The 27,796-nt window shown below is 46.0% G+C and overlaps 1 protein-coding gene across 1 annotated transcript in view; it reads right to left on the bottom strand.

Moving 5' to 3' along the window:
* Positions 1 to 27,796, bottom strand: part of LOC137537667 (deoxyribodipyrimidine photo-lyase-like) — a 37,943-nt gene continuing 10,147 nt past the window's right edge. Inside the window, exons 3-8 of the mRNA XM_068259583.1 lie at positions 26,317 to 26,489; positions 20,420 to 20,504; positions 14,447 to 14,679; positions 13,357 to 13,551; positions 9,938 to 10,163; positions 1 to 1,083 (exon numbers count right to left, since the gene is read on the bottom strand). Coding sequence (XP_068115684.1) covers positions 548 to 1,083; positions 9,938 to 10,163; positions 13,357 to 13,551; positions 14,447 to 14,679; positions 20,420 to 20,504; positions 26,317 to 26,489 — 1,448 coding nt within the window. The 3' untranslated portion in view covers positions 1 to 547. The remainder of the gene's footprint in view (positions 1,084 to 9,937; positions 10,164 to 13,356; positions 13,552 to 14,446; positions 14,680 to 20,419; positions 20,505 to 26,316; positions 26,490 to 27,796) is intronic.

Below are 27,796 nucleotides of genomic sequence, written 5' to 3'. Positions count from 1 at the left end.
TTCTCTCCTGTATTTTTATTTCCTTCTGTATCCCAAGAGCAGAAATGTCCTCCCTATAGCTGGCACAGGGGGTTATGGGTAATTCTCTGAAAGGAAGCAGTAATCCAGCTTTGATGAATTGGTGCAGGAACAAGTGCCCCAGTAGAGACTTCTGCTTCAGCCAGTTAATAAAACAATAAAAACCTCCAAAAAAAAGAAAAACAAAAACCTCAAAGGCTATAATAAACCATTCAAGTATACTTGCAAATTCCACACCGATCCGGTTTAATAAGTCCAACCTGCCCCACTCCCATAGCAGCGACAGTGCATTGCAAAAGGGTGCCCCAACCCCACTCCCATAGTTGCACAGGGCACCCCAACCCCACTCCCATAGTTGCACAGGGCACCCCAACCCCACTCCCATAGTTGCACAGCAGCGACTGTACATGCCACAAGGTTGCCCCACTGCTGCCACTTGTCATTTTTTTTGTTAGAGTATAAATAAGGCTTAGCTTCTGTTCATCACCCAGTGTAAACCATTCCATGCTTGGGTAAAGGAACACATAGATTAATTGGCTAAGTGGAAATATGCCGGAGGAATGATAGAGAGGGGATCACTCCTGGGAGTCCTGCGGCTTGGATTCTTGGCCTCTCTCTCCTGTGGAAGCCCCTCCATTATCCTAGCAGTTCTCTCCCTCCTCTCATACTGTTGTGCTCCTTCATTAATGGTGCTGGCTGTGAAGTGCCTCTCATTCATGTAGGCAATGGTCTCATCCCGCTTGCGGCTTACGTATCCTTTGAGCACTGTATTGTAGGGATTGTCCTTGGTATCGGGACGCAGTGTCTTGTATTTGAACTCCTTCCTGGTGATGACTGGTAACAAGAAGCGGCCTGTGTGGCTCCTGATGACATCACTACCTTCAGAATATCCCAAGGTGAGAGCCAGAAGATGATCAGGAACTGGGACCATGTCTGAGCCAGACTCCTGGTCTACATATTCCGAGTGTTTCTGACGGGCTTCTACCACATCTCTGAGGGACTGATCCCGCCTCTCTTCTAAGTCCACCACTATCCGCTCAGGATAGTTCTGGCCCAAGACAACGCCTTTCAACAAAGCATAAAACAAAGAAATATAAGAATTTGGATCAGATGTAAGGTAAAAACGTATAAGATATATGCAATGAGTGAGGTCTTCACCAAAATCAGGGGTGTAACAGTAGACCCTGCAAGGGATGCCTCTGAATGGGGGGGGAGTTTGAGAGAATGACAAATTAAGGGCATGGAGAGGGGGGAAAAAAGTATTCTGCTCTCGCACCATTGTTATATTGACTGCATGTGTCCACCACACAGATAAGGAATCATACACACTTTGGAATTTGTACACTGTCCCTGCTCCTTAAGGTGCATACACACATTAGACTATAGTCTTTGGAAAATGAAAGATCACAGACCAATCTTACCACTCTTCATGTAGTATGAGAGCCATACCTACACAGTCTATTCTATGGAGCTGAACTCACCATCAGAAAAAAAATCTTTGCAAGATGCTGCACACACAGCTGCTGTACAGACACAAAAGATCAGTATCTGCAAAAGATCTGTTCCTGCCAAAAATCCATTACTGCAAATTGCAATGATAGTCTATGAGATCTGCAGATCATCATACACACATGATTTAACTGACATTCATCTGCAGATCAGATCCACCAGGATGGATTTTCAGATCTGCAGATGATTGCTTGATCTGCAGATGAATGTCAGGTAAATCATGTGTGTATGATGATCTGCAGATCTCAGACTATCATCGCAATTTGCAGGAATGGATTTTTGGCAGGAACAGATCTTTTGCAGATACTGATCTTTTGTGTCTGTACAGCATCTGTGTGTTCAGCATCTTGCAAAGATTATATTCTGATGGGGAGTTCAGCTCCATAGAATAGACTGTGTAGGTATGGCTCTCGTACTACATGAAGGGTGATAAGATTGGTTTGTGATCTTTCATTTTCCAAAGACTATAGTCTGATGTGTGTATGCACCTTAAAGGAGAACTGTAGTGAGAGGTATATGGAGGCTGCCATATTTATTTCCTTTTAAGCAATACCAGTTGCCTGGCTATTCAGCTAATCCTCTGCCTCTAATACTTTCAGCCATAGGCCCTGAACAAGCATGCAGCAGATCAGGTGTTTCTGACAAATTTAGACAGATATGACAAGGTTAGCTGCATGCTTGTTTCTGGTGTGATTCAGACACTTCTTTAGGCAAATAGACCATCAGGGCTGCCAGGCAACTGGTATTGCTTAAAAGGAAATAAATATGGCAGCCTCCATATCCCTCTCACTACAGTTCTCCTTTAAGGGTTCTGTCTCACACTACAGAAAAGTTCTGATGACTTCATGTACAACCTTACAAACAAAGGAGTCACAGATTAAAAAAAAAAGTTGTAGACTGTCCCTTATTCAGCAATCACTCCAAAGAGATTCCTAGATTCTTATCACACACAGGCTAATGACCTTATGGTGTCTGATTACTTTTACAGCACAGCAGAGTGGGTAAGATTGATGTCTGACTGTTGCTGCCTCACTGAGAGCTTGTTGTCTCATACGGAGTCCAAGATCCTGTAATAGTATCAATCAGTGACATTCTGAATGTTTTGCCAACGTTACAGTGAATACTATATCTTATGTTCAGCATGTCATTATTGTTCCTCCATATAGCATGTGCTCTCATGTAGTAAAATAATACGGCTGCGTGTGTATGTATATACTGGGAGCAGAGCTGCGACGAGGGTCGGCTGCAAGGGGTTGGAGGAAGCCCCGGGTAAGTAGATCTGGGGGTAGCATAGGTTGCCTGACATTTCCTTTGTCTTAAGTGTTTTTATCTGCATGGGGGAAACACATTGGTCCTCAGTTTTCCTGTGCAGAAAGCGAGGGAGGTGAGGGTGGGGTGGCCCCATCCAAAGTTTTGCAGGGGGCCCAGTGATGTCTAGTTACCCCCCCTGACCAAAATGTTATATAAGTGGAGGCCTCGAGCACAGACAAATAGCAATCTCACAGGACTGGAAAAACCATTGGCATCACATCTGATGCAATTCCAGTTGGAACATTTTTTTTTTTTTTAGAACCATATCTAGATCTAGACAAAACGGAATTTATGATCTTCCCACCCCGGCCATCCACGAACCTCCCAGATGTGCATGTCACTGTTAACCACACTACCATTCGCCCTACCTCTCAAGCCCGCTGTCTGGGTGTCACCCTGGACTCCGCACTCTCCTTCACTTCCCACATCCAAAACCTCACTAAGTCCTGCAACTTCCACCTTCGTAACATCTGTAAGATTCGCCCTTTCCTGACCTCTGCCACCACCAAACTCCTCATCCATGCCCTCATAATTTCCTGCCTTGACTACTGCAATGCCCTGCTGTCTGGTCTCCCTATGACCCGAACAGCCCCACTGCAGTCCATCATGAATGCGGCAGCCAGAATTATCCACTGCTCCCATCGCTCCACCACGGCAGATCCCCTCCTAGAATCCCTCCACTGGCTTCCTATCCAGTCCAGAATCAGATTCAAGATACTGTGTCTGACCTACAAATCTGTCCACAAAACCTGTCCAACCTACATTTCCGATCTTACTCAGAGGTACACACCTAGCCGCTCACTCCGCTCTTCCAATGAACTTCGCCGAACCGCCCCCCGCATCACCCAGTCCCATGCACGCCTCCAGGACTTCTCAAGAGCTGCTCCAACACTATGGAACTCCCTACCTCCACCCATTAGGGCAGCCCCCTCCTTCAACATCTTCAAGAAAGCCCTCAAAACTCACCTTTTCACTCTGGCCTACTACCCCTCACAAGTGCTCTAAACCTACAGCTGAACTCTGGTCCACTACCATTCGTGTCCTTACCTCTCCCTCTAGATTGTAAGCCTTTGGGCAGGGTCCTCCTCCTTTTGTGTCCTACCTGATCTGGCACATCCATTACTGTGAACCCATGCCATGCATTTGAGTGAACCTAACTTGCCTAATCTCCATGCTTCATCCAGTGACTGACTAAGCATTACCTTGTACTAATACTGTGCTGTGTGATCTGGTTTTCTTGTATTCCTGTATTGTCATATTGCTGTATGTCACCCCTAAATATTGTCTGTAACCTAAATGTTCAGCGCTGCGTAATATGTTGGCGCTTTATAAATACAATAAATAAATAAATATCCCTTAGGATTTATTTTCTGCTGTCTGTTGGGGAAAAAGTTTGATTACATCCTGTCATGACAGGAAGCCGATTAATCTTTTCAGTGGAAAGGCCACACATTGAAGAAAACTAGTTGTAGATTGGGACTGATTTCAATTCTCTGTCAGGATTTTACTGCTATCACCCTCTTCCCTTGTGACCCCATGTGCTCAGATCTGAGCCCTTAGTGTCACAGGGACAGCAGAAGCAAACTGGCAGTCTAGTGCTTCCTGCTCTACTCTACTTACACATACGCTATATGCACATAACATACAACTTAGCACATGCATGTCTCTGGTATGGATCATTACAAGCCAGTGTGTTGGTGTACCATTCATTTAATGAATGGTAATACATTCCACTGCCCAGAAAAATGACAGTAATGCAAAAAGTGGCCAAAGGAAAGTATGGGTGTGTGAAAGGGCCTTAAAGAGAACCCGAGGTGGGTTTGAAGAATATTATCTGCATACAGAGGCTGGATCTGCCTATACAGCCCAGCCTCTGTTGCTATCCCAAACCCCCCTAAGGTCCCTCTGCACTCTGCAATCCCTCATAAATCACAGCCACGCTGCTGACAAACAGCTTGTCAGAGCTGGCTGTGTTTATCTCTATAGTGTCAGTCTGCTGCTCTCCCCGCCTCCTGCAGAACTCCAGTCCTCGCCTGCATCCCTTCCCTCCCTGCTGATTGGAGGGAAGGGACGGGGGCAGGGACCGGAGCTCTGCAGGAGGCAGGGGAGCAGCCGAGACTGACACTACAGATGTAAACACAGCCTCACAGCACGGCTATGATTTATGAGGGATTGCAGAGTGCAGGGGGACCTTAGGGGGGTTTGGGATAGCGACAGAGGCTGGGCTGTATAGGCAGATCCAGCCTCTGTATGCAGATAACATTCTTTAAACACACCTCGGGTTCTCTTTAAAAGTCTTCTTTAAAAAAAACCCTTAAGCCTGGAACTCACTAGTAGCGGTTTTCTAAGTGCTTGTGATTTGAAAGGCTCTTGCTAATGTAAATCTATGTGAGTGATCCCACTTGAGGGATGTTAATTCAAAAACAAACAAAAAAAATAGTATTACATTAGCAAGAGCCTTACTGACCTATCCACTGTCTACTTTGCATGAAAGATGTATATAGCTTGGCATAGAGCCAATCAATTGCACCTCCTGCATTTTGATTTGTCCAATTTCAGTCATGTGCGGCCCGTCCAGACACTCAGCCCAATCACGTGCCCGTCGCCGCGAACGTTCTGCGCAAGTGTGGTTCATTCTTTTCAGAACAGCGCATGTTCAGAACACTCGCGGCGATAGGTGCGTTATCGAGGCAAGCACCTAGACGGGCCCCGCATGCGCAGTTGTACACGACTTCTGGCCAAGATGCGCACTACTGAAACCAGGAACCCAGAAGACACCAAGGAGTCCATTGACCTACGGGGAGCTGAAGGAAGCCCCAGGTAAGTTCAGATTTCATTTTGATACTTTGCTCAGGGTCAGGTTAAAATCTCTCACCTGTTTGGCCACTGCAAGTATCCAGCGCCTCCTGCTTCCTTCAGTTGTGTCACACGTGGCTGCCACGTATAGCACTGGTGCGTGCGTGACTTCTCACGTGGCTGCCACGTATAGCACTGGTGTGTGCGTGACTTCTCACGTGGCTGCCACGTATAGCACTGGTGCGTGACTTCTCACACATGCTACGTGCTGCAGTCATGTGGGACCTGAATTCAGAAGGAGGAATAGGTTGACAGGTGAGAGCTTTTAATGCATGGGCACATGATCATTTGGGGGGGACCGTGTCAGAAAGGGCATTATGAGGCCAATTCCTGAGAGATTTTATACTGAAATCAATCAGGAATCAACCTGCGGTGTATGGGCAGCCACCAGATCTTTCTCTGTACAGATTCGACAAGAGAGGTCCCTTATCCATCTGCCAATACATCGCTAGCTATATGAGCACCTTGAGGAAAGTCTATAGAAAAACACCAGGTTCAGTTGGAATGTTAATAGAACACTGGGATAAGCTGTTTGGCAGATGGAGCAGGAGGGAGTGCAGAGGGACAGTAGCAACTGCAGTGAGCAGTACAGAGCTCACAGCTGCATCTGGGATGGTTTCTCTGCTCCAATCTCAGGGCTGTGACAGGGTGGTAAATGATCAGGTAGATATTGCTAGCGGCAGCTATGCTAGTATATGCCCAGCTTAAAGTGGACCTGAACTCTTACACAGGACACAAGGAAAATAACAAAAATGCACCCTGTATGTATTTAAAGAGTTTAGCCTGTGTAATTCCCCCTCATTTGTGTCTAATCACTAGTTGTAATTTGATCTTCCCTGTGTCACGTGACTGCCTATGGCAGAGATAGCAGAAAGCCCATTTGAAAGCACTGGATGTTAACAATATGTCTGCTTTCACGAATCAGGAAGTAGAAACTGTGCAGATTTATTTTAGGATTTGTATCAGCTGTAACAGAAATGTTTTTTGTTTAAAGGTTATTATGCTGCTGTGTTTCTTTTAGAGAAGATATAAGTTCTGAGTTCAGGTCCACTTTAAATCTGGGCTATATGATTAACATGTCACAGAGAGACTAATTCATTGTCTGCTCTGTGCTGCCACTAGATGGAGCCAGAGTGCAAGTTATAAACACTTGAGAGCTGTTCACATGGCTACAGGATGCAGCATAAGTGTAGGTAGATATACAGCTGCTCTTTCTTCTAATGTGCTCCTATTTCTCTCACATGCTTAATATGGCTGTATATATAGCCTGTCTTCAGTGCTCCAGTGAGTCTAACCTTCAGATCAGTATATGGAGACATATTTGATACTGCCACCAAAACCAGTTGATACTAAAAGCCTGGTCACACTGTCCTTTCACTGATTGGATTTCAGCAATGTGTATCAGTGAGTAATATGCAGGGACATCAGACTGCTGCACTGCTCAGCACTATGTTCTGACAAAACACTTCTGCATATATTATGGGCAACACAGCCCTGTCCCATTCAGTATAGCTGAATAGGGTCCTCTCATGAAGCAAGCAAGCAAGGTGAAACATTTGCATCAGGCGCAGAGATTACAGGGGCAGCATGTTTGTACTGTGTGTTTACACTAACAGCATACAGTCAGAGTCGGAGGAGAAGGGAGAGGAGAGTGAGGTGAAGAGGTCATCATTGGGGAAAAGCAGCTTGTTGTTCTGTGTGATGAGTCTGACAGTGAGGAGGGGGAGGCAGGAGTGCAGCAGTGTTTCATTTGACTTGCATAGCAGAAGGGAGGCCACCTTCTCCCTTCCCACTGCTGTCCTGACTGAGGAGGAATGAAGTGGCTGAGGGTGAGCAATTTGTCACAGCCTCAGGCAGCAAAAAGCCCAAAACCAACCCTGGGTACTCTCTGTAATGGAGTGCAATGCAGGTGCCATGTGCATATGTAAAACCACACGACCAACTGCATTTCAGAACATAATAGTGTTCCGAGGCCCCTAGGCTCGGTTCCCACTTAATGAATGTCGATATAACTATATTAGAAAATTACCCGTTTGGTAGATTTTCTGCAGCTTCTAAAGGTGGCCACACACCATACCATTTTTAAAATATCTATTCAATTTAAGAATTGCAATCAATTTTTCTGACTGATTGTAACATTTCAAAAATATGACCAATGTACCACACACCTAAGTTACATTTTTCCCCAATTATGATAAAAATGAATGGAAACTGAGAAAATAGCTAGGGTATGTATATTAATAAACTGACAATCTAACACACACCATACAATCTTTAGAGAAATTGAAGAAAAATATCTGGCATTCCAGATAAAAAAAAAAAAAAAAGGGGGAAATTCGATCTGATTTTTCAGTCGAATTATAAAAAATAAGTTTTTTTTTTTTTTTGGGAGATCCGATCGTTTTTATCGAATTGCTGTAAAATTGGATTCTTTTATTGTATTGTGTGTGGCCACCTTAAGAAATGCAGAAAGTGGATCCCATTCTTAAAAATAGGGGCCACCTCCACTTGTGCAAAAGCATAGATCTCTTAGCAAAGTCCCAACCTCTGTTTTTCTGGACGCGGATAGCCACCTATGGCGCAAACATATCCACCCCAGACGCAAAGAGAAACCAGAGCAGAGAAGACTCGGGACAGGAGCCGAGCCGCGGTTAAATTCACACGTGTATTACATGCCTGAATTTCCCAGCCGTTCCCGTCGCAGGAAATCGCCAGCAAGACTGCATATGAGTTGTATAGCAGCATTCACATTCGCATTGGAAGCAGATTCCTCTTGCAGCATCCTCAGGGCATCTCATGAAAAATTCCCAATGGAAATTTACCATGCAAACAGGACACCACACTACTGCTGCGCTAAAATAAAACTTTATTGGCAGGGTATATAGAGCAGGCGGCAGGGAGCTCTCATAGTTACCTGTCCAGACGGCTAGATTAGCTTCTTCTTCCTCCACCGTGGCGGCGATGTAACCCCAACATGTCCTCTCGGTTCCAATCACATGATATGACGTGATGGGGATCCAGGAAACCATGTCAGCGTTTCAGTCTCTTCCATCACCCCTCTTCCACCACCAGGTGGCGCTGTAATGCTGACAATCTCCTGGATCCCGATCACACGTCATATTATGTGATCACATGATCAGACCCAGCACTGTCAGAAGTTTGAAAGCCGCAGGTGGAGGAAAAGAAGCAGCTGTCAGGAGCAGGTAAATATCACTACTCCATGCCGCCCCCACTGGGCAGCCAAAAAAGATATGGTGACAGAGGCTCGCACTGCACAAGCAGCTTTGTTTGAAGCTGCAATGGGGTGAGTCTGTGATGAGAGGGGATATTACTGACTTTTAAAACCATGCCAGTTGCCCGGCTCTCCTGCCGATTTGTTGTCTTTAGTAGTGCCTGAATCTTCCTCCTAAAAAAAAAAGCGTGTGGCTAGTGCGGGCAGGCCTGACCACCTTCTGTGTATGATCGCTTGGGGTCAGTGGCTTTATGTATTGGAAGCAGAGGATCAGCCCAGATTGTCCAACACACCCAATCAGACTTTAAAATAATAAACTGCATATCACTGGTGAACCGAGTGGATATGCTGGAGCAATAGAGGACTGAATGATTTGATAACAGGGATTAAAGTCAATGTTACCCGATCTAAAAAAAACAAAAAAGTCAAATACTTACCTAAGGAGAGGGAAGGCTCTGAGTCCTAATGCGACTTCTCTCTCCTCTCCCTGTGCCCAATCCCGCTCAGGATCCCCTGTAGCAGCATTCGACAGATTCGGTCAAATGCTGCCATTTCCTCTGCCAAAGGAAGGTTTTGGAAGTCTTCGGGAACCCGAGTGCAGCTCCACATTGCGCAAGCGGCCTCTATCGCGTCATCACGTGTGAGCAGTATGGAGCACGCTCCCAAAGACTTCTAAAGTCCCCCGCGGCGGGGGATTTGAACGGAGGAGCTGCCGCTGCACCGAGGGCACCAGGAGAGGGAAAGCTCATTAGAACTCCGAGCCTTCCCTCTCCTTAGGTAAGTAGCTGCCTTTTGTTTTTTAAGCATGGGTAACAATGGCTTTAATCCAACAGGAAAGGGGGGGAAATAAAAATAAAAATAAAAATAAAAAAATGATGTGTACGACCAGCTTTAGATAACAATAGGAAAATGTTAGTTTATAGTTAGTTTAGGCCCTTCCTGGCGTACACACTGCGGTAACCTGCTGCTGAAGGCCAGGCTGGTCAGATGACAGCACACTGTTATACTCACCTGCGCGGCGGAGCTGAGACGGGGCACATTTCCAGGGTTTGTGTATGTACTCATCAGGGAGACCCGCCAGCTCTGGGCACCACTGCCTCACATAAGAGCCATGTGGGTCGCACGTCAGGGCAGCATCTACAGGGTGCATGACAAAGTTCCAGTGGTCCAGTCCTGACATCCCCCCATTCTGCCACATCATGGCATTGATGGCAACATCCGCATCCACAAGAGTGTCCTGCCAACAAGAAGAATCATGCCAATCACTCTATGGCAGTGCAGCCCCAACATGCCACAGTACTCTGCCCCCTCAGCTAGGAGGACTATGAAGAAAACCGGAAAAGTCGTGATACATATGTACACCTACATATAAGATGCAGACTGGGATGCACTGTAAATTCATTTTCTATGCAGCTGTCACAGTCATTATTATTTGACAGCTCTGGATACAAGTATTGGGCTAGTCCACCTCCTCATGGAGGAGTCTTGAGGCATCATTTATTCTTTTAAAAGCACTATCTGGCAAGGACCTATACAAAGATGTAAATCTTTGTGTGCTGTAAGTATTCTGTCCTGGGAGTGCTTTTGAAAATAAGAAAATGCACTGAAATCCCCCACAAAGAGATGGACTAGTCCAAAACCTGTCTGAAAGAGGTCAGAGCCATCAGAATATTACTATCTACTGTGAGTGGCAGCTACATAGGAAGAAAGTCATTTACAGTGCAGGACAAATCTACGATATAAGTATGTGTACAAATGTAAAGCTGAACACCACATATACCAAAAAACATTCACTAAATAAAACATTACATAAGAAACATTAAGGGGTTGATCAGAAATGATCTATTTGGTAAATATGCACCACGGTGAGGGTACACATTAATTAAAGAGACTCTGTAACCTCAAAAAGATCCCCTGGGGGGTACTCACCTCGGGTGGGGGAAGCCTCCAGATCCTAATGAGGCTTCCCACGCCATCCTCTGTCCCACGGGGGTCTCGCTGCAGCCCTCCGAACAGCCGGCGACAGACCCGACTGTAGATTCAATATTTACCTTTGCAGGCTCCAGCGGGGGACGCTGTGGCTGCTTTCGGCTCTGAACTACACAAAAATACCCGATCTCAGTCGGGTCCGCTCTACTGCGCAGGCGCCGGAGACTTGCGCCTGCGCAGTAGAGCAGACCCGACGGCGATCGGGTATTTCCGTGTAGTTCGGAGCCGACAGCCGTCAGAGCGCCTGCGCAGGAGCTGGGAAGGTAAATATTGACGTCATCTTTCACGGAGGGCTGCAGCGAGACCCCTGAGGGACGGAGGACGGCGTGGGAAGCCTCATTAGGATCCTGAGGCTTCCCCCACCCGAGGTGAGTACCCCCCAGGGGATCTTTTGATGTTACAGATCCTCTTTAATGTGAGAACAGAAATGCATTAGGTATTGCATCTGAAAAGCCAGCTGAATCACAGCACATCCATGGGAATGGCAAACTACAACAAATCACATCATATGATGAAATGCATGCGTCCTAGAGATTGCGCCGCAGCACCTAAAGCGGAAACAGTCCCGCCTCTAGGAGCGCCTTGTGACATCACACAAACACAATCTTGTGAGGTCCCCCTGAGCCACCGCCAGCTGCTTGTAGTAACAGAGTGCCCAGCAAGCTCATGGTGACCCACAACTCCTAGCAGTGTGGAAGGAGTTGAAAGGAATCAAAAGGTCTCCTTGCTGAATGTCTGCTTTATACAGCTGCTTGTAACAGATCTTCCACCTGGAAGACAGCACAAACACTGTAATGTACAGATTGTTAACTAATCAAAAAACAAAAGTGTGCTTTCTTAAAAAAGAAAGTATTTGCACTAATTCAGGTTGGAGTGAGCATATGATGTCTCCCACAATGCATCACTGCCGAAGCATGCAAATCATCCACTGCTGTCCCTGTGGGCTAAACACCCCTCCAGTTCCACTGGAATGCAATGATGTGTCAGCTTGTTAATTGTGCAGAGTCACAATAATCCCACATCCATACAGACTGGTTAATCCTTATCAGTGCATGGCATGAATTTATGTGGCTCTATGGTAGGGAACCTATGGCTCAGAAGCCAGATATGGCTCTTTTGATGACAAATCAGTAGAGGTTGATACACTAAGCTACACTGCTCACGCAGCGCAGCTTAGTGTGACAGCACAAGTAACATTTTCGAAGTAGGCACGCTACAAGCTAGCTAATTGTACAAGTTGTTAGTCAGTATTTCTCCTGTCTGGCTCTCGGGAAAATTTCTGATGACGCTGAAACCCAAGAGAATCTGAAGATGTGTCTGACACTTCCGCTGCCAGGCAGATCAACTGTATACACATCACCATTGCAACATGGACATGAGCCCCCCTCTGCGCATGTGCACTGTCCCAGTTTGAAATCTATTGTATGGCTCTCACAGAATTACATTTTAAAATATGTGGAGTTTATGGCTCTCTCAGCCAAAAAGGTTCCTGACCCCTGCTCTATGGGGTAGGACTTGAAACCCTGGCGGGTTGGCTCTTCTGCGTCTGCATTCGTGCCCACCCATTCACATCATCTGGCACCTACGCACCAGATGACGTGGGCACGAATGCAGGTTCAGAAGAGCCAACCCACCGGTGGAGTCGCAATCGTTACCGGCGGCCAGCAGGACAACGACGAGGGACTGAGACTGCTGCTAGGGGCTGAAAGAAGTCCCAGGTGAGTAAAATCTGTTTGAAGTAGTCTAGTTACATCTGCACCGATGGATAACTGACGTGCCGGGATCACCCCTGGAGTCACAGGGATCGCATGCATCAGTTGAAAGGATCCGCACGGTCTAAAAAAAATAGGTATTTATTAAAGCTCTTTAAAATGTCATAAGCAAATTTGCAGTGCGCTCCGGATCACCATTGACGCACAGCGTTTCGGATATAATCCTTCCTCAGAATGGTTCCAGCGCACTCCAAATTTGCTTATGACATTTTAAAGAGCTTTAATAAATACCTATTTTTTTAGACGGTGCAGATCCTTTCAAGTAAAATTTGTTTGAACATTCTCACATCGGAAGTCCTTTAAATTAATTGGTACATTTTCAAGATGCATATATTTGCATAAAAATTTGCATAACTCTGCATGAAGTCAGAAATATTTGCATCTCATTGATCATCCCTAAAGGACACCGCCACACATAGCCCACGTATAAAAAGGATTTCCAGCCCTCAGCTGCACATATAGGGCTTGATTCACAAAAGCGTGATAACTTAGTTATCACGCCTAAAAACTCAGTTATCACACATAAAAACGTTGCATGTGCTAAGTAGTTTGCACCCCAGTTTGCACGTGCAAAGCTTTTAGGTGTGATGACTCAGTTATCACCCTTTTGTGAATCAAGCCCATAATGTCAAGGAAGCACCCAGAGTGAGCCCTGTGAGATGGGAGTACCTGGAACCATCTGTAGCCATGGAGCCAGTGTATGTGCAGATATGCCACCAGGAAAGAGGCCACTACATGCCTGGAGTAATTACACATCCATCCGGTGAGCCAGAGCTCCCTCATGGCAGCATCCACCAACGGGTATCCAGTCTTCCCTCTCTGCCAGGCCTGCAGATGGCTCTGATCACTGCTCCAGCGCTGGCTCTGGAACAACAGAAAGCAGAAACGTGAGTATGTCATGCAGCCCAAAAATACCATCACATGCAATAGAATTAAAGGGCAACTGAAGTTAGAGGGATACGGAGGCTGCCATATTTATTTCCTTTCAAAGAATGCCAGTTGCCTGACTATCCTGCTGATCCTCTGCCTATAATACTTTCAGCCATAGGCCCTGAACAAGCATGCAGCAGATCAGATGTTTCTGACATTGAAAAAGATTAGCTGTATGCTTGTTCAGGGCCTTCTGGTGTGATTCAGACACTACTGCAGCCGAATAGATCAGCAGGGCTGCCAGGCAACTGGTATTGTTTAACAGGAAATAAATATGGCAGCCTCCATATATTTCTCAATTCAGTTGTCCTTGTACTGTCTTTATAGAGAGAGAAGAAGGCGCTGCATGTACTGTCCTTTGAAGGGAGAGAGAGGGAGAGGAAAGGAGGAGCGACATGTACCGTCCTATGGAGAGGGATAGGGAAACAAAAGCTGCGCCTAATACTCCCCTGTCCAAATTAGGCCGCATACAACTCACCTCATTTGTTCTTCTATTGTACTCCCTGCAGTGGGGACCCCTCCTGCTTGCCCCCCCCCCCCCCCCTCCATAGGACAGAACAGTCTGCTAACTGTGTCTGTACAAGAATTGTTCCCACAATGTCCTGTGTGACAATTTGTGTGTACAGTGTATACACAGCTCACACAGTAACCTGATCTCCATATATTGTCAGTCACTCTAGCACTAGATGTTAGCAGCATAAGGACCGGACAAGGATAGTGACAAAGCCCATCTGTAAACAATAAGGCTATACTGAAACATGGCCTTGCCTAAGACCCCACACATGCAATGAGCGCTGCTCAGGGGGATTCCTGCAGTCAGGTGACGTACTCTGTATGCAGGTCTGACGGGCTCCAGCGGCAGGTCGGGGTAGAGGATGAGCAGCCAGTAGGACAGGTCTCGCCAGGCCAGCTTTCTCAGGAATTTTGGAACGCTCTTCTTAGTGAAGTGAGCTTCATGCAGCACAGTCCGGGGGCTGATCTGACCAAAGTGGAGATACGGGGAGATATGACTGGTGTACGGCTTATCCGCCCGGCCCGACTCTTTATCATAATGCTTTATTCCTAGAAACAAGAAGGAAAGCAAAATGTAAGGTACAGTACAGGAATGCGGATGCTAAGCAGCTGCACTACTGTAGAAAACTCTTCACACTTATTATTAAAGCGGGATTGTCACCCATAACACCAAATTCCATTTACAACTGCTCTGTGTTTATTATGTAGTCTACATCCTGACCCTGCATTACAAGCATTCTAATATAGTCCTAAATGTTTCTGCTGTAATAAATCTTATCTCAGACAGCCTGTCTCTATTCTGGTACATTGCCAAGGAGAGGGAAGCTTGTTATCTACCCTTCCACATTCCTGCTCCACACTGATTGGCTGAGGGAAGTTCAGTGTGACACAAGGCTGAGAAGGGAAATATACCTCACCCCTCTGCAGAAGCTGCTGAAATATGATGTATGCTGTGCTCACGTGTTTACAAAGCAAGCTAGATATGACAGTGCAGTTTCTAGAAGAAAAAAAAATGTAAGGGAGGAAATAACATTATGGGCAGCACGGTGGCGTAGTGGTTAGCTCTCTCGCCTTGCAGCGCTGGGTCCCTGGTTCGAATCCCAGCCAGGGCACTATCTGCAAAGAGTTTGTATGTTCTCTCCGTGTCTGCGTGGGTTTCCTCCGGGCACTCCGGTTTCCTCCCACATTCCAAAAACATACGGATAAGTTAATTGGCTCCCCCTAAAATTGGCCGTAGACTACAGTACTTACACTACATAATATAGACATACGGCAATGGTAGGGATTAGATTGTGAGCTCCTTTGAGGGACAGTTAGTGACAAGATATATATATATATATACACTGTACAGCGCTGCGTAATATGTCGGCGCTATATAAATACTAAATAATAATAAAATAATAATAATAATACATCAGGATTGGCTTCAGTCCGAGGCAGTAAAGATGGAAAATGCCTGAAACAGTTTTCTTTTTATTTACTATATAAAAAAGTCACTTAAATCAAAACATGGACAGTACAATACTTATGTTAAGTAAAACAAGTATTTATCTACTTATACATGTGTTTTCTGTTTCCTGGGATAGTATGGCTGTCCCGCTGCTCTACAAGAACAAACATTTTCCCATGCTTTCCCCAGGCTTGATATGTCATATCAAGCAAAACAGTTTGCAGAGGAAACGATAGGTGAAGACATTTTTTTTCCCCATCCTGTTTCACGATTTATCTAAATCTCCTTGTATCTAAAATTATTAAAGCACACCTAACCTGCAGCAAAGCTACCTGAGGAAAGCAGAGAGGTATGTTCATGCTGGATCTACATTCCTCTGCGCATTGTCCGTTCCTCTCCTTGTTCCTTCCAGTCCCCATAATCACTTCTTGAAAAATCAGACTTTTGGCTAAAGTCAAACTTTCAGACAGGAAGAGGCTGCTGCAATGTTCCCTCCCTTTTTCTCCTCTTGCCCACCCCATTTCCTCCCCTAAGAATAGATGAAAATGGGAGGGATCATTACAGCAAGCCTGTTTCTTCCGTCCACCACTCCTGAATGCGGCTACCTAGAATTTTCTTTTCTATGGTGGGCTTCACCACTCTCAGTCTGGATAAGAGCAGGAACGGACCGGAGGCGGCAATGGTGAGGGAGGAGCAGAGCACTGGACCACATTATGTGTGAATAGGCCCCATTGCTATGAAAGGGTTCTTAAATCCTACATTCAGCGTGAAAGAGGGTGTGTGGAGTCTGATCAGCAGTGGTGATAAAGCAGTGCAGAGTGGCTTTTACCACTTCTGCCCCGTGTAGTGTGAATAGGCCCTTAGGAGTGCTAACTGGATAGTCACAATACCTGTGTAAGCAGACTAGGCAGAAATGCTGAGACATTTGTAGCTGCACTGAGGCACATTGGGCTGGCTTGACTAGACCACCTCAGTCTATGGATCCTGGCTTTGCTGATTAAGCATAGGGCCAGCTGTTGGAACTGGTCTCAAGTCAGTAACGTGAGCAGCTACACAAGCATATGAGCCCAGTATTCTGCATACGCTAGAGAGCTACGAGCAGGGACAACCCTTTGTATGCTTATGTCCAACGCCGGATTTGTTCTCTTTACTGCCCAAGGCCAGTGTCACCAGCCGCCCCCCTTCAGTATAGGTAGCGAGATGACCCCTCCCCCTTCTCTCTAGTATAGGTTGCCTAATGACCCCCCTCCAGTATAGGTAGCCAGATGACCTCTCCCCTCCCCCTCCAGCATAGGTAGCCAGATGACTCCCTCAATTCCTCCCTTTCCCACTCACCCCTCTTTCAGTTCAGCTGCCGCTACCCATCAGTGTCACTCACTTCTCTGCTCGTCTCCAGTGCAGAAGCTTCCTCTTCCACTCCGTCTCCAATGCAGCCCAAGTCCATAGCCACCAGCCACAATGCAAACATGTACAGAGAGCAAGGTGGCCGCTGCACAGGTGGCTGGCATCAGGGAGATTAGGTGCTCACTTGATCTCCCTGCATTGCAGCATTTGCATTTTGCACCACTTTAGTCAGCTGCTTTGGTGCCCTTGCTCCTCTGGTGCCCTAGGCCATGGCCTAGGCCTAAATCCGGCCTTGCTTATATCTGCAGGATCTACACTGCACTGCTCTGCTTGTGGAAACTGGTCCCTGTCAGTTCTGTTTGCTGCTCACTGTACTGCTTTATTAATGAGGTATGTGGCATGAAGGAGTCCTGCAGGAGTTACTCCTGCCACACCACAGAATGGGATTACACTTACCAGTACTTTCTGCATTTATATAGTGCTGATCAATTTATGTTCTTTGTAAAGCAATGCATAAACAAATCATGTCACCAATTATCCCTCAGAGCAGCTCAGTGTAATGTCCCTACTGCAGTCCTGGAGAAATCCCACAGTAACAAGGCTGAGGCATACAACTTCCATGCTGCTGGTGCCATTCAATAAAGCTGAATACTCACCTTAACGACGCAGCAAGATGGATCACAGCAACGTCCCCCGACGACGAGCATTACCCGATCCATCTTCCTGCCAGCAGGAACACGCGGCGGCACACGATAGGCACAAGCGAGAGTTCAAGCGATTGCGGCACTGTTCGGGGGAGTCATTTGGGATCTTAAAGATCCAATCCGCCGCAACGGTTGCCATCGTCACGCATCATCCACCTAATTGTGCACTCATACCCACCTCGCAAGGTCGCAAAAAAAAACCAAACAAAAAAAAAAACCGCTGGTCTTCGAAACAAATCGAGAGGTTGGTATGAGGATACAGCACCAGCTGTGCCAAAAAATGAATATGCAGTGGGTAGAGGGGTATGAGCAAATACTTATAGCGCCTTCCCTTCCCCTCCGTCAGCCGCCGTTCTCCTGGAATCCTTCTCTGTCTCCTTGGGGACTCAGATGACTCTCCAGACCTCTAACCCGGACATACTGCGCCGCGCATGTACAGTATGTCCTTTCTGCTCCCCTGTGCCCTTGCATAATGATGTAGCAGGAGAGGAGCACGCTCGCTCCCCCCGCTCCTAGAACTCACTCCTAGTAGCCAGCGTGTCTCCACTCTGTGTGTGATGCTGGATGCAGTGGCGCACGCACGGCAGGAGGAAGGAGCGGGCGCACTCCTCTTCTGCTATGTAATTATGCACGGGCACAGTGGAGCAGAAAGGACATACTGCGCATGCGTGGCGCAGTATGTCAGAGAGAGTCATCCGAGTCCCTGAGGAGACCGGGAAGGATTCCAGGAGAATGGCAGCTGACGGAGGGGAGCGGAGAGCACGGTAAGTATTTTTTCATACCCCCCTAACCACTGCATACTCATTTTTTGGCACAACATTCCACATCTGGTATCCTTTAAGATGTTTTGCTGCAATACAAACCCATGGCTTGACCAGCGTGTTGCTCACTCACTGCTGCGGAGATGTGGCATGCAGCATGAAGGGGGGGTGCAGGAGAGAGATCTGGAACTTCAGGCACAAGTCTAGTTTAGGGGACCCAGCAGGAAACCTCGTAGGGAACAGTTCTCCAATCATAGCATGCTCTACAGCATGAAGCATTGTGAATGGCTGAATAGTGTGGGCATAGTTTACGACAACCTATCTGAAACCTGGCAGTTCGAGAGAGTGCTGTCTATCCAATCACGTTAGCAGAATTTTCCTATGAGCTTTCCTGCTGGGTCCCCTAAAGTAGACTAGCGTCAAAGTTCATATGCTGAGGATGTCATTACCAGCTAATAGGTTTTCCTTTTGAGTGGCCCAACAACATTCAAGGACCTGCCCAGTGGTGTAACAATAGGAGGTGCAGATGTTGGGACTACACTGCAGACCCTGGACCCAAGGCCCCTGGTTATGCTGACTCATGTTTCAGCATTTATTGTTGCTATAAGAGAACATCTTAAAAGGATAGGTCCGGTGTTAAAAAACAAAACAAAATCTACTTACCTGGGGCTTCCTCCAGCCCCTCTCTTCTGCCCCAGGTAATTAGATTTTGGTTTTTAACCCTAAACCTGTTCTTTAAGGTGCTCACTAACTGTACAATTTAAGCGAAGAATTGCCTGAGCGATCAGATAAATTGCCTGAGTAATCGGATAAAATCTGAGTGCATTTATCTGATCAATTGTACCCTTAGTGGGCACCTTTACTCCATCCTAAGGTACTGCTGCTGCAGTTCAACACATTGGCCAACCAGCATACAACCCACCATCAAGCCCAGTACAGGTACTTGGAAGAGGCCAATTTGATACCTGAAGCTACTTGGAGAATTTACTGTACCATGATCATTTGACTCTCTTTCTGGCTTCACACAGTAAAGTAGATAAGAGCAGTACAAGGGAAAGCAAGGGGATTCATAGTGTAATACTGTTTAACCTCCCTAGCGGTATGGACAGAAATGTCCGTTCAAAAAAACATGCTGTGAACAGTATAAACATGCATACACATCAATACTCTCCTGCACTGTATACTAGACCCTTGCTTGACACATTTTGGCAAGTTACAGGAAAAAAAAAAGTTTTAAAAATAAATGTTATCACTGTTTGCACAGAAATCCTGGGGAAATTGAACGCTGGGAAGGTTAAGGGTGGGGTCCTTCCTAACACCTTTGCTATACCAGTTGTGTGGCTGTCTTGCTGATCTTCTGCCGCTAATACTTTTATCCATAGACCCTGAACAAGCATGCAACAGATCAGGTGTTCCTGACATTATTGTCAGATATGACAGGATTAAGTGCATGCTTGTTTCTGGTGTTATGCAGACAGTACTGCAGCCAAATAGATCAGCAGGGCTGCCAGGCAACTGGTATTGCTTAAAAGGAAGCAAAGTATGCACTCATCAGATACCGTTGCTGACCATATTACAGACCAGCTGAGAGCGCATCTGGCCTCTGGACAGAATGACCCCACAGACTCTGCTTTGCCCACTCCTCCCTTCCACATCAGCCAACTGCAAATAGCAGATCAAATAGACAGCACACCAGTGTCCTCTGCCAGGAACGTCTAGAAACTCAACATCGACACCATGAACCCCCCCCCCCCAAAACGCATTTCATTGGAGTAACAAAACGGTTGGCCGGGGCTTGGGAGGCAGTGATATGGGGACATGTATTGGAGAAGTTGTACAATTGTTCCATGTGAAGGCTGATAAATTTTACATGGTTTTAATCACTGGAGAAAATGTGATTGCACCATTTTTATGTTATACGTATAATAAATGGTTTTACCCTATGACATTGTGCATATATCCTAGAGGTTTTTTAAAGCTTAATTCTGGTTGACAGAGAAGGAGTTAAACTATCCTAAATATGAACTTACCATCCTGAAGAAAGTTTTCTAGACATGTATAGGCTCCATCTTCACTGAAATCCCAGGACTTCCTGATCGTTGCTGCCCAGTCCACCTGTACAAACACATAAAGAGAAGGCCAAGCCAATTATACATATAAAGCAGGGGGATCTTGGTTAGAGGATGGCAAAGCAACATGATGACCTCACCAGTGAGCTGCTGGCCTGCACTCTCCAATCAGAGGTCTGGGGCGGGGCGGCGTCCATTCTGTGGAGCTCAACTGCAGACTTGTGTATTATACTGGTCCTGTTGTCAGTATCATGGTACGATCCTGATATAGTAAACTACTTTTGCTGGTCCCTTGGATTTTACTATAAATGGGGTTCTACTGTACTGTATAACTTAATTCGTATGTATGGATTATGAATGTGCTGACTGCCAGATAATGAATATATAGACAGTTTCCAAGATTAATGGTGAAGATTTATCTGTAAGAAAGCCAAAATACCTGTGATTTCTTTAAATAACCCAAAATATTGTTTATATGCATCCTGTGACTACCTTTATAACCCAATATGTACAGCAGTGATATGAGTGTCTCGCAAACTAAGGACGAGTCTCTCTTCTGCTTCAGTCAGGATTAACCCCTTCCATCCACAAAGTACATGCCTACAACAACCCGCTCCAGGGGCAGTGAGAAAACATATACAGCTGTCTTTGTAGGATGATATTAGCTAACAGTGCAGGGCAGTATCTTGCATTAAAGGGAACTAGAAGTGACAGTATGTTCCCCAGTTAACTTACCTCTGCTTCTTCCAGCCCCCTGTAGTGGTCCAGGCGCCTCTCTGTCTTTCCTCTCTTCACCCTTCAGCCGCCGTCCACTCCAAAAGCTGCATGAATACTCACCACTGCAGAGGGGAGCCTCCGGGTGATCTGGTGGCTTCCCCAATCTTCATCGAGCTGCTTCTTGCCGAGCCCCTCTTTCTTCACAGTCACACTCCCCTCTGTGTATGAGTGCAGCCGCAATGCGCAGAGGCCAGTAGTGTTCATGTCAGCGCAGTAGCAAAAGGCCCTGCACAAGCGGCTCCGTGCTACGGTGTGGGCTGTAATCTGTAAAAGTAGGAGTAGCTGCTGCATGTGTTTGGTCCTCCTCCAAGCTGCATTCATTTGCTTAATATTAGAATAACAGTGACATCAAGTTATTAGCATCTCATTGCCCATCCCTACCTTGTCAGTCTGATTTTTATTTTATATGACAGAGAGAATACGGGGTGAAGCAAGGGTCAAATGTGGGTGGAGAGATAGAGAAAAAGAGATCACTATATACAAAGCCGGATTATCCACTAGGCAACAGAGGCAGTTGCTTTGATCTAGTGAAAGGTCAGGGGCCCGGCAGCCCCAATAAAGATTTATTGCCCCTGTTGATGTAACTTTTTATGGTCCGTTAAAAACAAAGTCTTCAGGAATGCGCTCCGTAATTTAGATAAGACACATACAGACATTGTTTTCTCCTGGATCTTGTTGTAAGGCAATGTGAAACACTAGGCTAGCTGATAAAAGTGCAATTAAAGGGCAGGCAAGCTGGTAAATATACACAGCATGATTCAGAGCTTGCCTGGAGGGTCAGTGGGCAAAAATCTGTCTGGTCTCTCCCCCATTGTTATAATGACTGCATGTGTGGATAAGGTGTTAAACAAGTTGAAAAGTTTTTGACAGTCCCTAGACTCCAGGAGGGCTGCTTTCTGACTTGTGTGAAAGACCGGCAGGGACAGGAGTCACATTACAGGCAAGTAACCTCTGTGTGATGTGGGAGTGCAATACAGATGAGCTCTCTCCTCCATCTCAGACTATTCTCATTTTCTCTCCACTCCTCCTCTCTCTGGGCTAGTGCACGCCAAAATCACAATAGCAATCACTATCAATTTGTTAGTGCGATTTTTTGAAGCGATTTTTTGAAGCAATTTTCAGAGTGATTTTTGAATGAATTGCTCCAAAAAAAATGCTACATGCAGCATGTTTGCGATTTTGAAAAAAAAAAAAAAAAAAAAAAAAATCACAACTCTGCTGTGGGAACACCCTCATAGGGTAACATTAGCCAAGCGCTTATCAAATCGCTCTTGGTGTGCAGCAGTGCTCCCCCATTCACCTTTGTTTCCCTCTTCCCCTAGTGCTGGCTGTGTCTTCTTGTCATACTGGAAAGCTAAACTAAAAGTGCAATCCTGGTGAGGCAAATATCTTCTTCCCTCTCTTTCATCTTTTCTCTCCTCACCATTTCTCCCCTTCTCTGCATAAGGGCTCAGACACACTATAAGCACTTTTCTGAGCGATTTTATCGCGATCGCGATTTTACCATGATTTTAATGTAAGTCAATTTCAGCGTTTTTAAAAAGCTCTCAGGAAGCTCTGATGGCTAAAGGTGCTCAGAAAAAAAAAAAAAAAAAAAAAAAAAAAAAAAAAAAAAAATCGCTTATAGTGTGTCTGAGCCCCTAGTATTTGTACGCTGCGGGTGAGTTGGGCGCCAGGAGCGCAGAATGATGGCTCTTCCTGCTGCCCTACCCTCCCCGGCGGCATTAAATAGTATTCCCCCTCCAAGTTGTCGCAACTCTGAGGGCGGGGTAATTTGGGATACGGCGATCACAACGAGTTTCCCTTACGCGCCCCGCGCAGCATATTATTGCTGCTATGGGTCTCCTAGTTTGGGTAACCGGTGCTGAGCGCCGTGCATCAAAACCACCTGCTTTGCCTTCTCTCTCCTCTCTCCAATCTTGTTATTAGAAACCAGAATCTAAAGCTGGCCATATATGCATCAATTGTTACCGACAGATTCTGTCACTATGATCAAATAATAATGGCTTTTCCACCTGTCAGTACTGAGTATGGATGTGGCCTATAGGGTTTCATACTATAGTAAAGTGGGTTGTGTGCAGGCAGTGATGCACTGCCACTGACCACCAAAAAGGCATGGGTGTTGAGGGGGGTGAAAACTGTGATGGAAGGAGGGGGTACTGAAACTTCATAAACTAGCATTAGCGAGGCAGGGATCATGGTGCCAGGAGGGAGGTCAGTAAGGTTGTGTTACCTGACTGAGGGAGATGGTGGTCTGGTAAAGGGGGAGGGGATATCCGAGATGGAAGAGGGGCATATTTGAGGGATTAGTAGAGTTGGTGGCGAAGGGGAGGACGTAAGTGGGGGGCGGGGAAGGAATGAGCTTTGGTCATACATTGGTAGTCATCTGGCTACCTATACTGGGAGGTGACAGCTGGCTATATATACACTGGGGAGGGGGTTGTCTTGCTATCTATTCTACTACCTATAGTAGGGGGATATCCAACTGCCTATACTGCAGAGACATCCAGGCACCTATACTGGGGGGGGGGGGGGGGGAGTTGCATGCTTTCAACAGGGTGGCTGAGGAGGGGGGCCCCAAATGTATTGCTCTGCTTGGGGCCCTGTGTGGTTTTAATCCGGCTCTGACTATATACAGGATCTTCTCAAAAAATTAGCATATTGTGATAAAGTTCATTATTTTCTGTAATGTACTGATAAACATTAGACTTTCATATATTTTAGATTCAAATACACACAACTGAAGTAGTTCCAGCCGTTTATTGTTTTAATATTGATGATTTTGGCATACAGCTCATGAAAACCCAAATTTCCTATCTCAAAAAATTAGCATATTTCATCCGACCAATAAAAGAAAAGAGTTTTTAAAACAAAAAAAGTCAACCTTCAAATAATTATGTTCAGTTATGCACTCAATACTTGGTCGGGAATCCTTTTGCAGAAATTACTGCTTCAATGCGGTGTGGCATGGAGGCAATCAGCCTGTGGCACTGCTCAGGTGTTATGGAGGCCCAGGATGCATCAATAGCGGCCTTAAGCTCATCCAGAGTGTTGGGTCTTGCGTCTCTCAACTTTCTCTTCACAATATGCCACAGATTCTCTATGGGGTTCAGGTCAGGAGAGTTGGCAGGCCAATTGAGCACAGTAATACCATGGGTGCCAGGTTGTGCTGAAAAATGAAATCATCTTCATAAAGCTTTTCAGCAGATGGAAGCATGAAGTGCTCCAAAATCTGATAGCTAGCTGCATTGACCCTGCCCTTGATAAAACACAGTGGACCAACACCAGCAGCTGACATGGCACCCCAGACCATCACTGACTGTGGGTACTTGACACTGGTCTTCAGGCATTTTGGCATCTCCCTCTCCCCAGTCTTCCTCCAGACTGTGGCTGGCACCTTGATTTCCGAATTGACATGTAAAAGTTGCTTTCATCCGAAAAAAGTACTTTGGACCACTGAGCAACAGTCCAGTGCTGCTTCTCTGTAGCCCAGGTCAGGCACCTCTGCCGCTGTTTCTGGTTCAAAAGTGGCTTCATGCTTCCATCTGCTGAAAAGCTTTATGGAGATGAAGATTTCATTTTTCAGCACGACCTGGCACCTGCTCACAGTGCCAAAACTACTGGTAAATGGTTTACTGACCATGATATTACTGTGCTCAATTGGCCTGCCAACTCCCCTGACCTGAACCCCATAGAGAATCTGTGGGATATTGTGAAGAGAAAGTTGAGAGACGCAAGACCCAACACTCTGGATGAGCTTAAGGCCACTATCGAAGCATCCTGGGCCTCCATAACACCTGAGCAGTGCCACAGGCTGATTGCCTCCATGCCACGCCGCACTGAAGCAGTCATTTCTGCAAAAGGTTTCCCGACCAAGTATTGAGTGCATAACTGAACATAATTATTTGAAGGTTGACTTTTTTTGTTTTAAAAACTCTTTTCTTTTATTGGTCGGATGAAATATGCTAATTTTTTGAGATAGGAAATGTGGGTTTTCATGAGCTGTATGCCAAAATCATCAATATTAAAACAATAAAAAGGCTTGAACTACTTCAGTTGTGTGTATTTGACTCTAAAATATATGAAAGTCTAATGTTTATCAGTACATTACAGAAAATAATGAACTTTATCACAATATGCAAATTTTTTGAGAAGATCCTGTACAGTAGGTCCACTGACATCTGAAATATCAATTCCTTGAGAGTAAAGGTGGCCATACATCTCTCGACTTGGTGGCCGATCGACCATCCAATCGGATAAAAATTGGCGATGCTGAGAGCATGCCTGATCGATGATGCGACCAATGTCGGGTCGAGATTGGTCGCATGTATCGATCAGAGAAGCTGCAAGATGTCAGGCTGTCATGGTTGATTAGGTGCGCGACAGTAACGGCAAGCAACATCAGGACTAGTGGTAATTATACACTACCTGCCCTGTGTCGCCCATCTGTCTTTGGAACCCTCTGCTCTTCCATTAGCGGTACACACGCCGCCGGTGCATAGTATGACATCACACATGAGTCATGCCAGCGGCATGTATACCGCTAATGGAAGAGTAGGGGGTTCCAAAGACGGATGGGCACCGCACGGTGGGCGACACAGGATAGGTAATGTATAAATACACACATGGGAGGTATATTTATACACTAGGGGAGCAGCGGTGAGGCAGTGGACTCACGCGATGCCCGAGAGATTTCATGCTGAAATTGATCGTGAATTGGTCTGCGACGTATGGGCTGCCGACAGATCTCTCTCTAATCAGATTAAATCAGCAAGAGATTTTTCTTTTAGTCCAATCTGCCCATCATCACTAGATCTACGGGAACCTTAACTAGGAGTAGACTACTATGATGTCCTCACACACAAATAAGCTTTGTTCTTTAATACAGTTTCTAGCTAGCTCAAGGTGGCCCACACACCGTACAATCTTACCCCATGTATATGGTAAAAGGGCTGACAGATTTTGAATACTATGCACAGATTGTTTAGCGAAGCTCTCATACTATATGGAAGCAGTAGGATTGTACAATCAAGGCTCTATGGTGTAAGACATGCTAAAGAAGGTCCATCAGATATACTTACCACAGTGCCATCCTTCCTTCGTGGCATCTTTGCCAGTCCCAGCCTGTTGAGCTCCAGGGAGTCTGGCCAGCATGATGGCAGAGGAAGGCTTCTGGGGGCATCGAGGGGAGTTCCTATTGCAGAAGACGGGTTCCTTTTACAGCAGCTCAGGAAATGGCTCACAGAACCTATGCCTGCAGGATAAGGGAATAGAGTTACTGGTTACTCACGGAACTTAAACATTGATTCACAGTAGATGTACCAGTTTAGCTCTGTTTTAAAATGTTTTTCCTTCAACCCTTTCCAATCCCCTTGGGTGATCTGAGGTTGCTGCTGCTGCTGCTGCTGTGGGGTCTCTACCGGTTTGCACTAGTATGAGGAGGGGATCTGTCCATCAACAAGAGGGTGTGACAGCAGCTCACACGTTGTGATTGTGGCACTTTGCACAAGAGTCATTGGGGATCTTAAAGATCCGATCCGCCGTGATGGTCGTAATCTCCGCACTTTGTTTTATCGTGCGCACATAACCACATTGCAAGATTGCAAAGGATCGCTCGTCACACAAAAAAAAAAAAAAAAAATTGGTTTTCAGAAAAATTGCAGGTACGAGCCTTTAGATCTAAAGGGGCCGACGCCTTGTCACACTAGAGTCTATTTTAAAGCAAGTCTAAAGTGAAAAAAATAAAAAACGAGATAATCATTTGCATCTGTATTCCTATTAGGTAGTGGTGGACTTGCCTCCTCAATCAGAAGACACAAATTCTGTCAGCTTTTTGATCAACAATGATTTATTCAAAAATTAATCCACAATGCAACACATTTTTTCAGGTTAATTCCCGCTTCCTCAGGCAATAATGGGAGCATAAAAACCTAAATGGTCATATAGAAGAGCCAAGCACAGCACATTGACTGGCCCAATCTGCTGCCTGTCAAGTGACAGGCAACCTGTTGGGCCAATCAAAGCACTGGGATCATGTCCTAGAAAGCCACGGGACCCGCTGGGGGTTCAGGGCGGGAGAAGCGAAGCAGAAGTTAGTTACAAGTAGCGTGTGCAAGTTACTGGCTCACGCTACGCTGCACTACCACAGCATAGCATACACTGAGCTTGTGCTCCTCATTAAGCTGCACTGCTTTAACACATTTGCCAATGTGTGTAGTATGGGGTCCTTATACTTACTGTCCCTGTTTGGATGGACTTTCCTTGGTTGTGCCACTCTATTCCCCATTCATAGCTCCAGGGCCTAGTGGAGGGGCACAAGTATTAGGGTCCTATTCTACAGACTTGTGTAGTTGAACAGATTAGGGCCTTTTCACACCGGTGCTGCATTTTTACCACACCCCACTGCCGGGCAATGAAAGTCTAGACTTTCATACTTCCGCGGTACGGCGTGATCAGGGCCGGTTCAAGTAACAATGGGGCCCTAGGGCAAGATTAGCCTGGGGGGCCCCCCAACAGACACCACCCTGACCAAAAAGCGTCATCAGAGGCCCTTTGTTGCAG

Source organism: Hyperolius riggenbachi, chromosome 11 (assembly GCF_040937935.1).
Source record: "Hyperolius riggenbachi isolate aHypRig1 chromosome 11, aHypRig1.pri, whole genome shotgun sequence".
In the NCBI taxonomy this organism is placed as follows: domain Eukaryota; kingdom Metazoa; phylum Chordata; class Amphibia; order Anura; family Hyperoliidae; genus Hyperolius; species Hyperolius riggenbachi.
The sequence above is the reverse complement of the archived record's forward strand: the minus strand, read 5'-3'. Positions and strand labels throughout refer to the sequence as shown.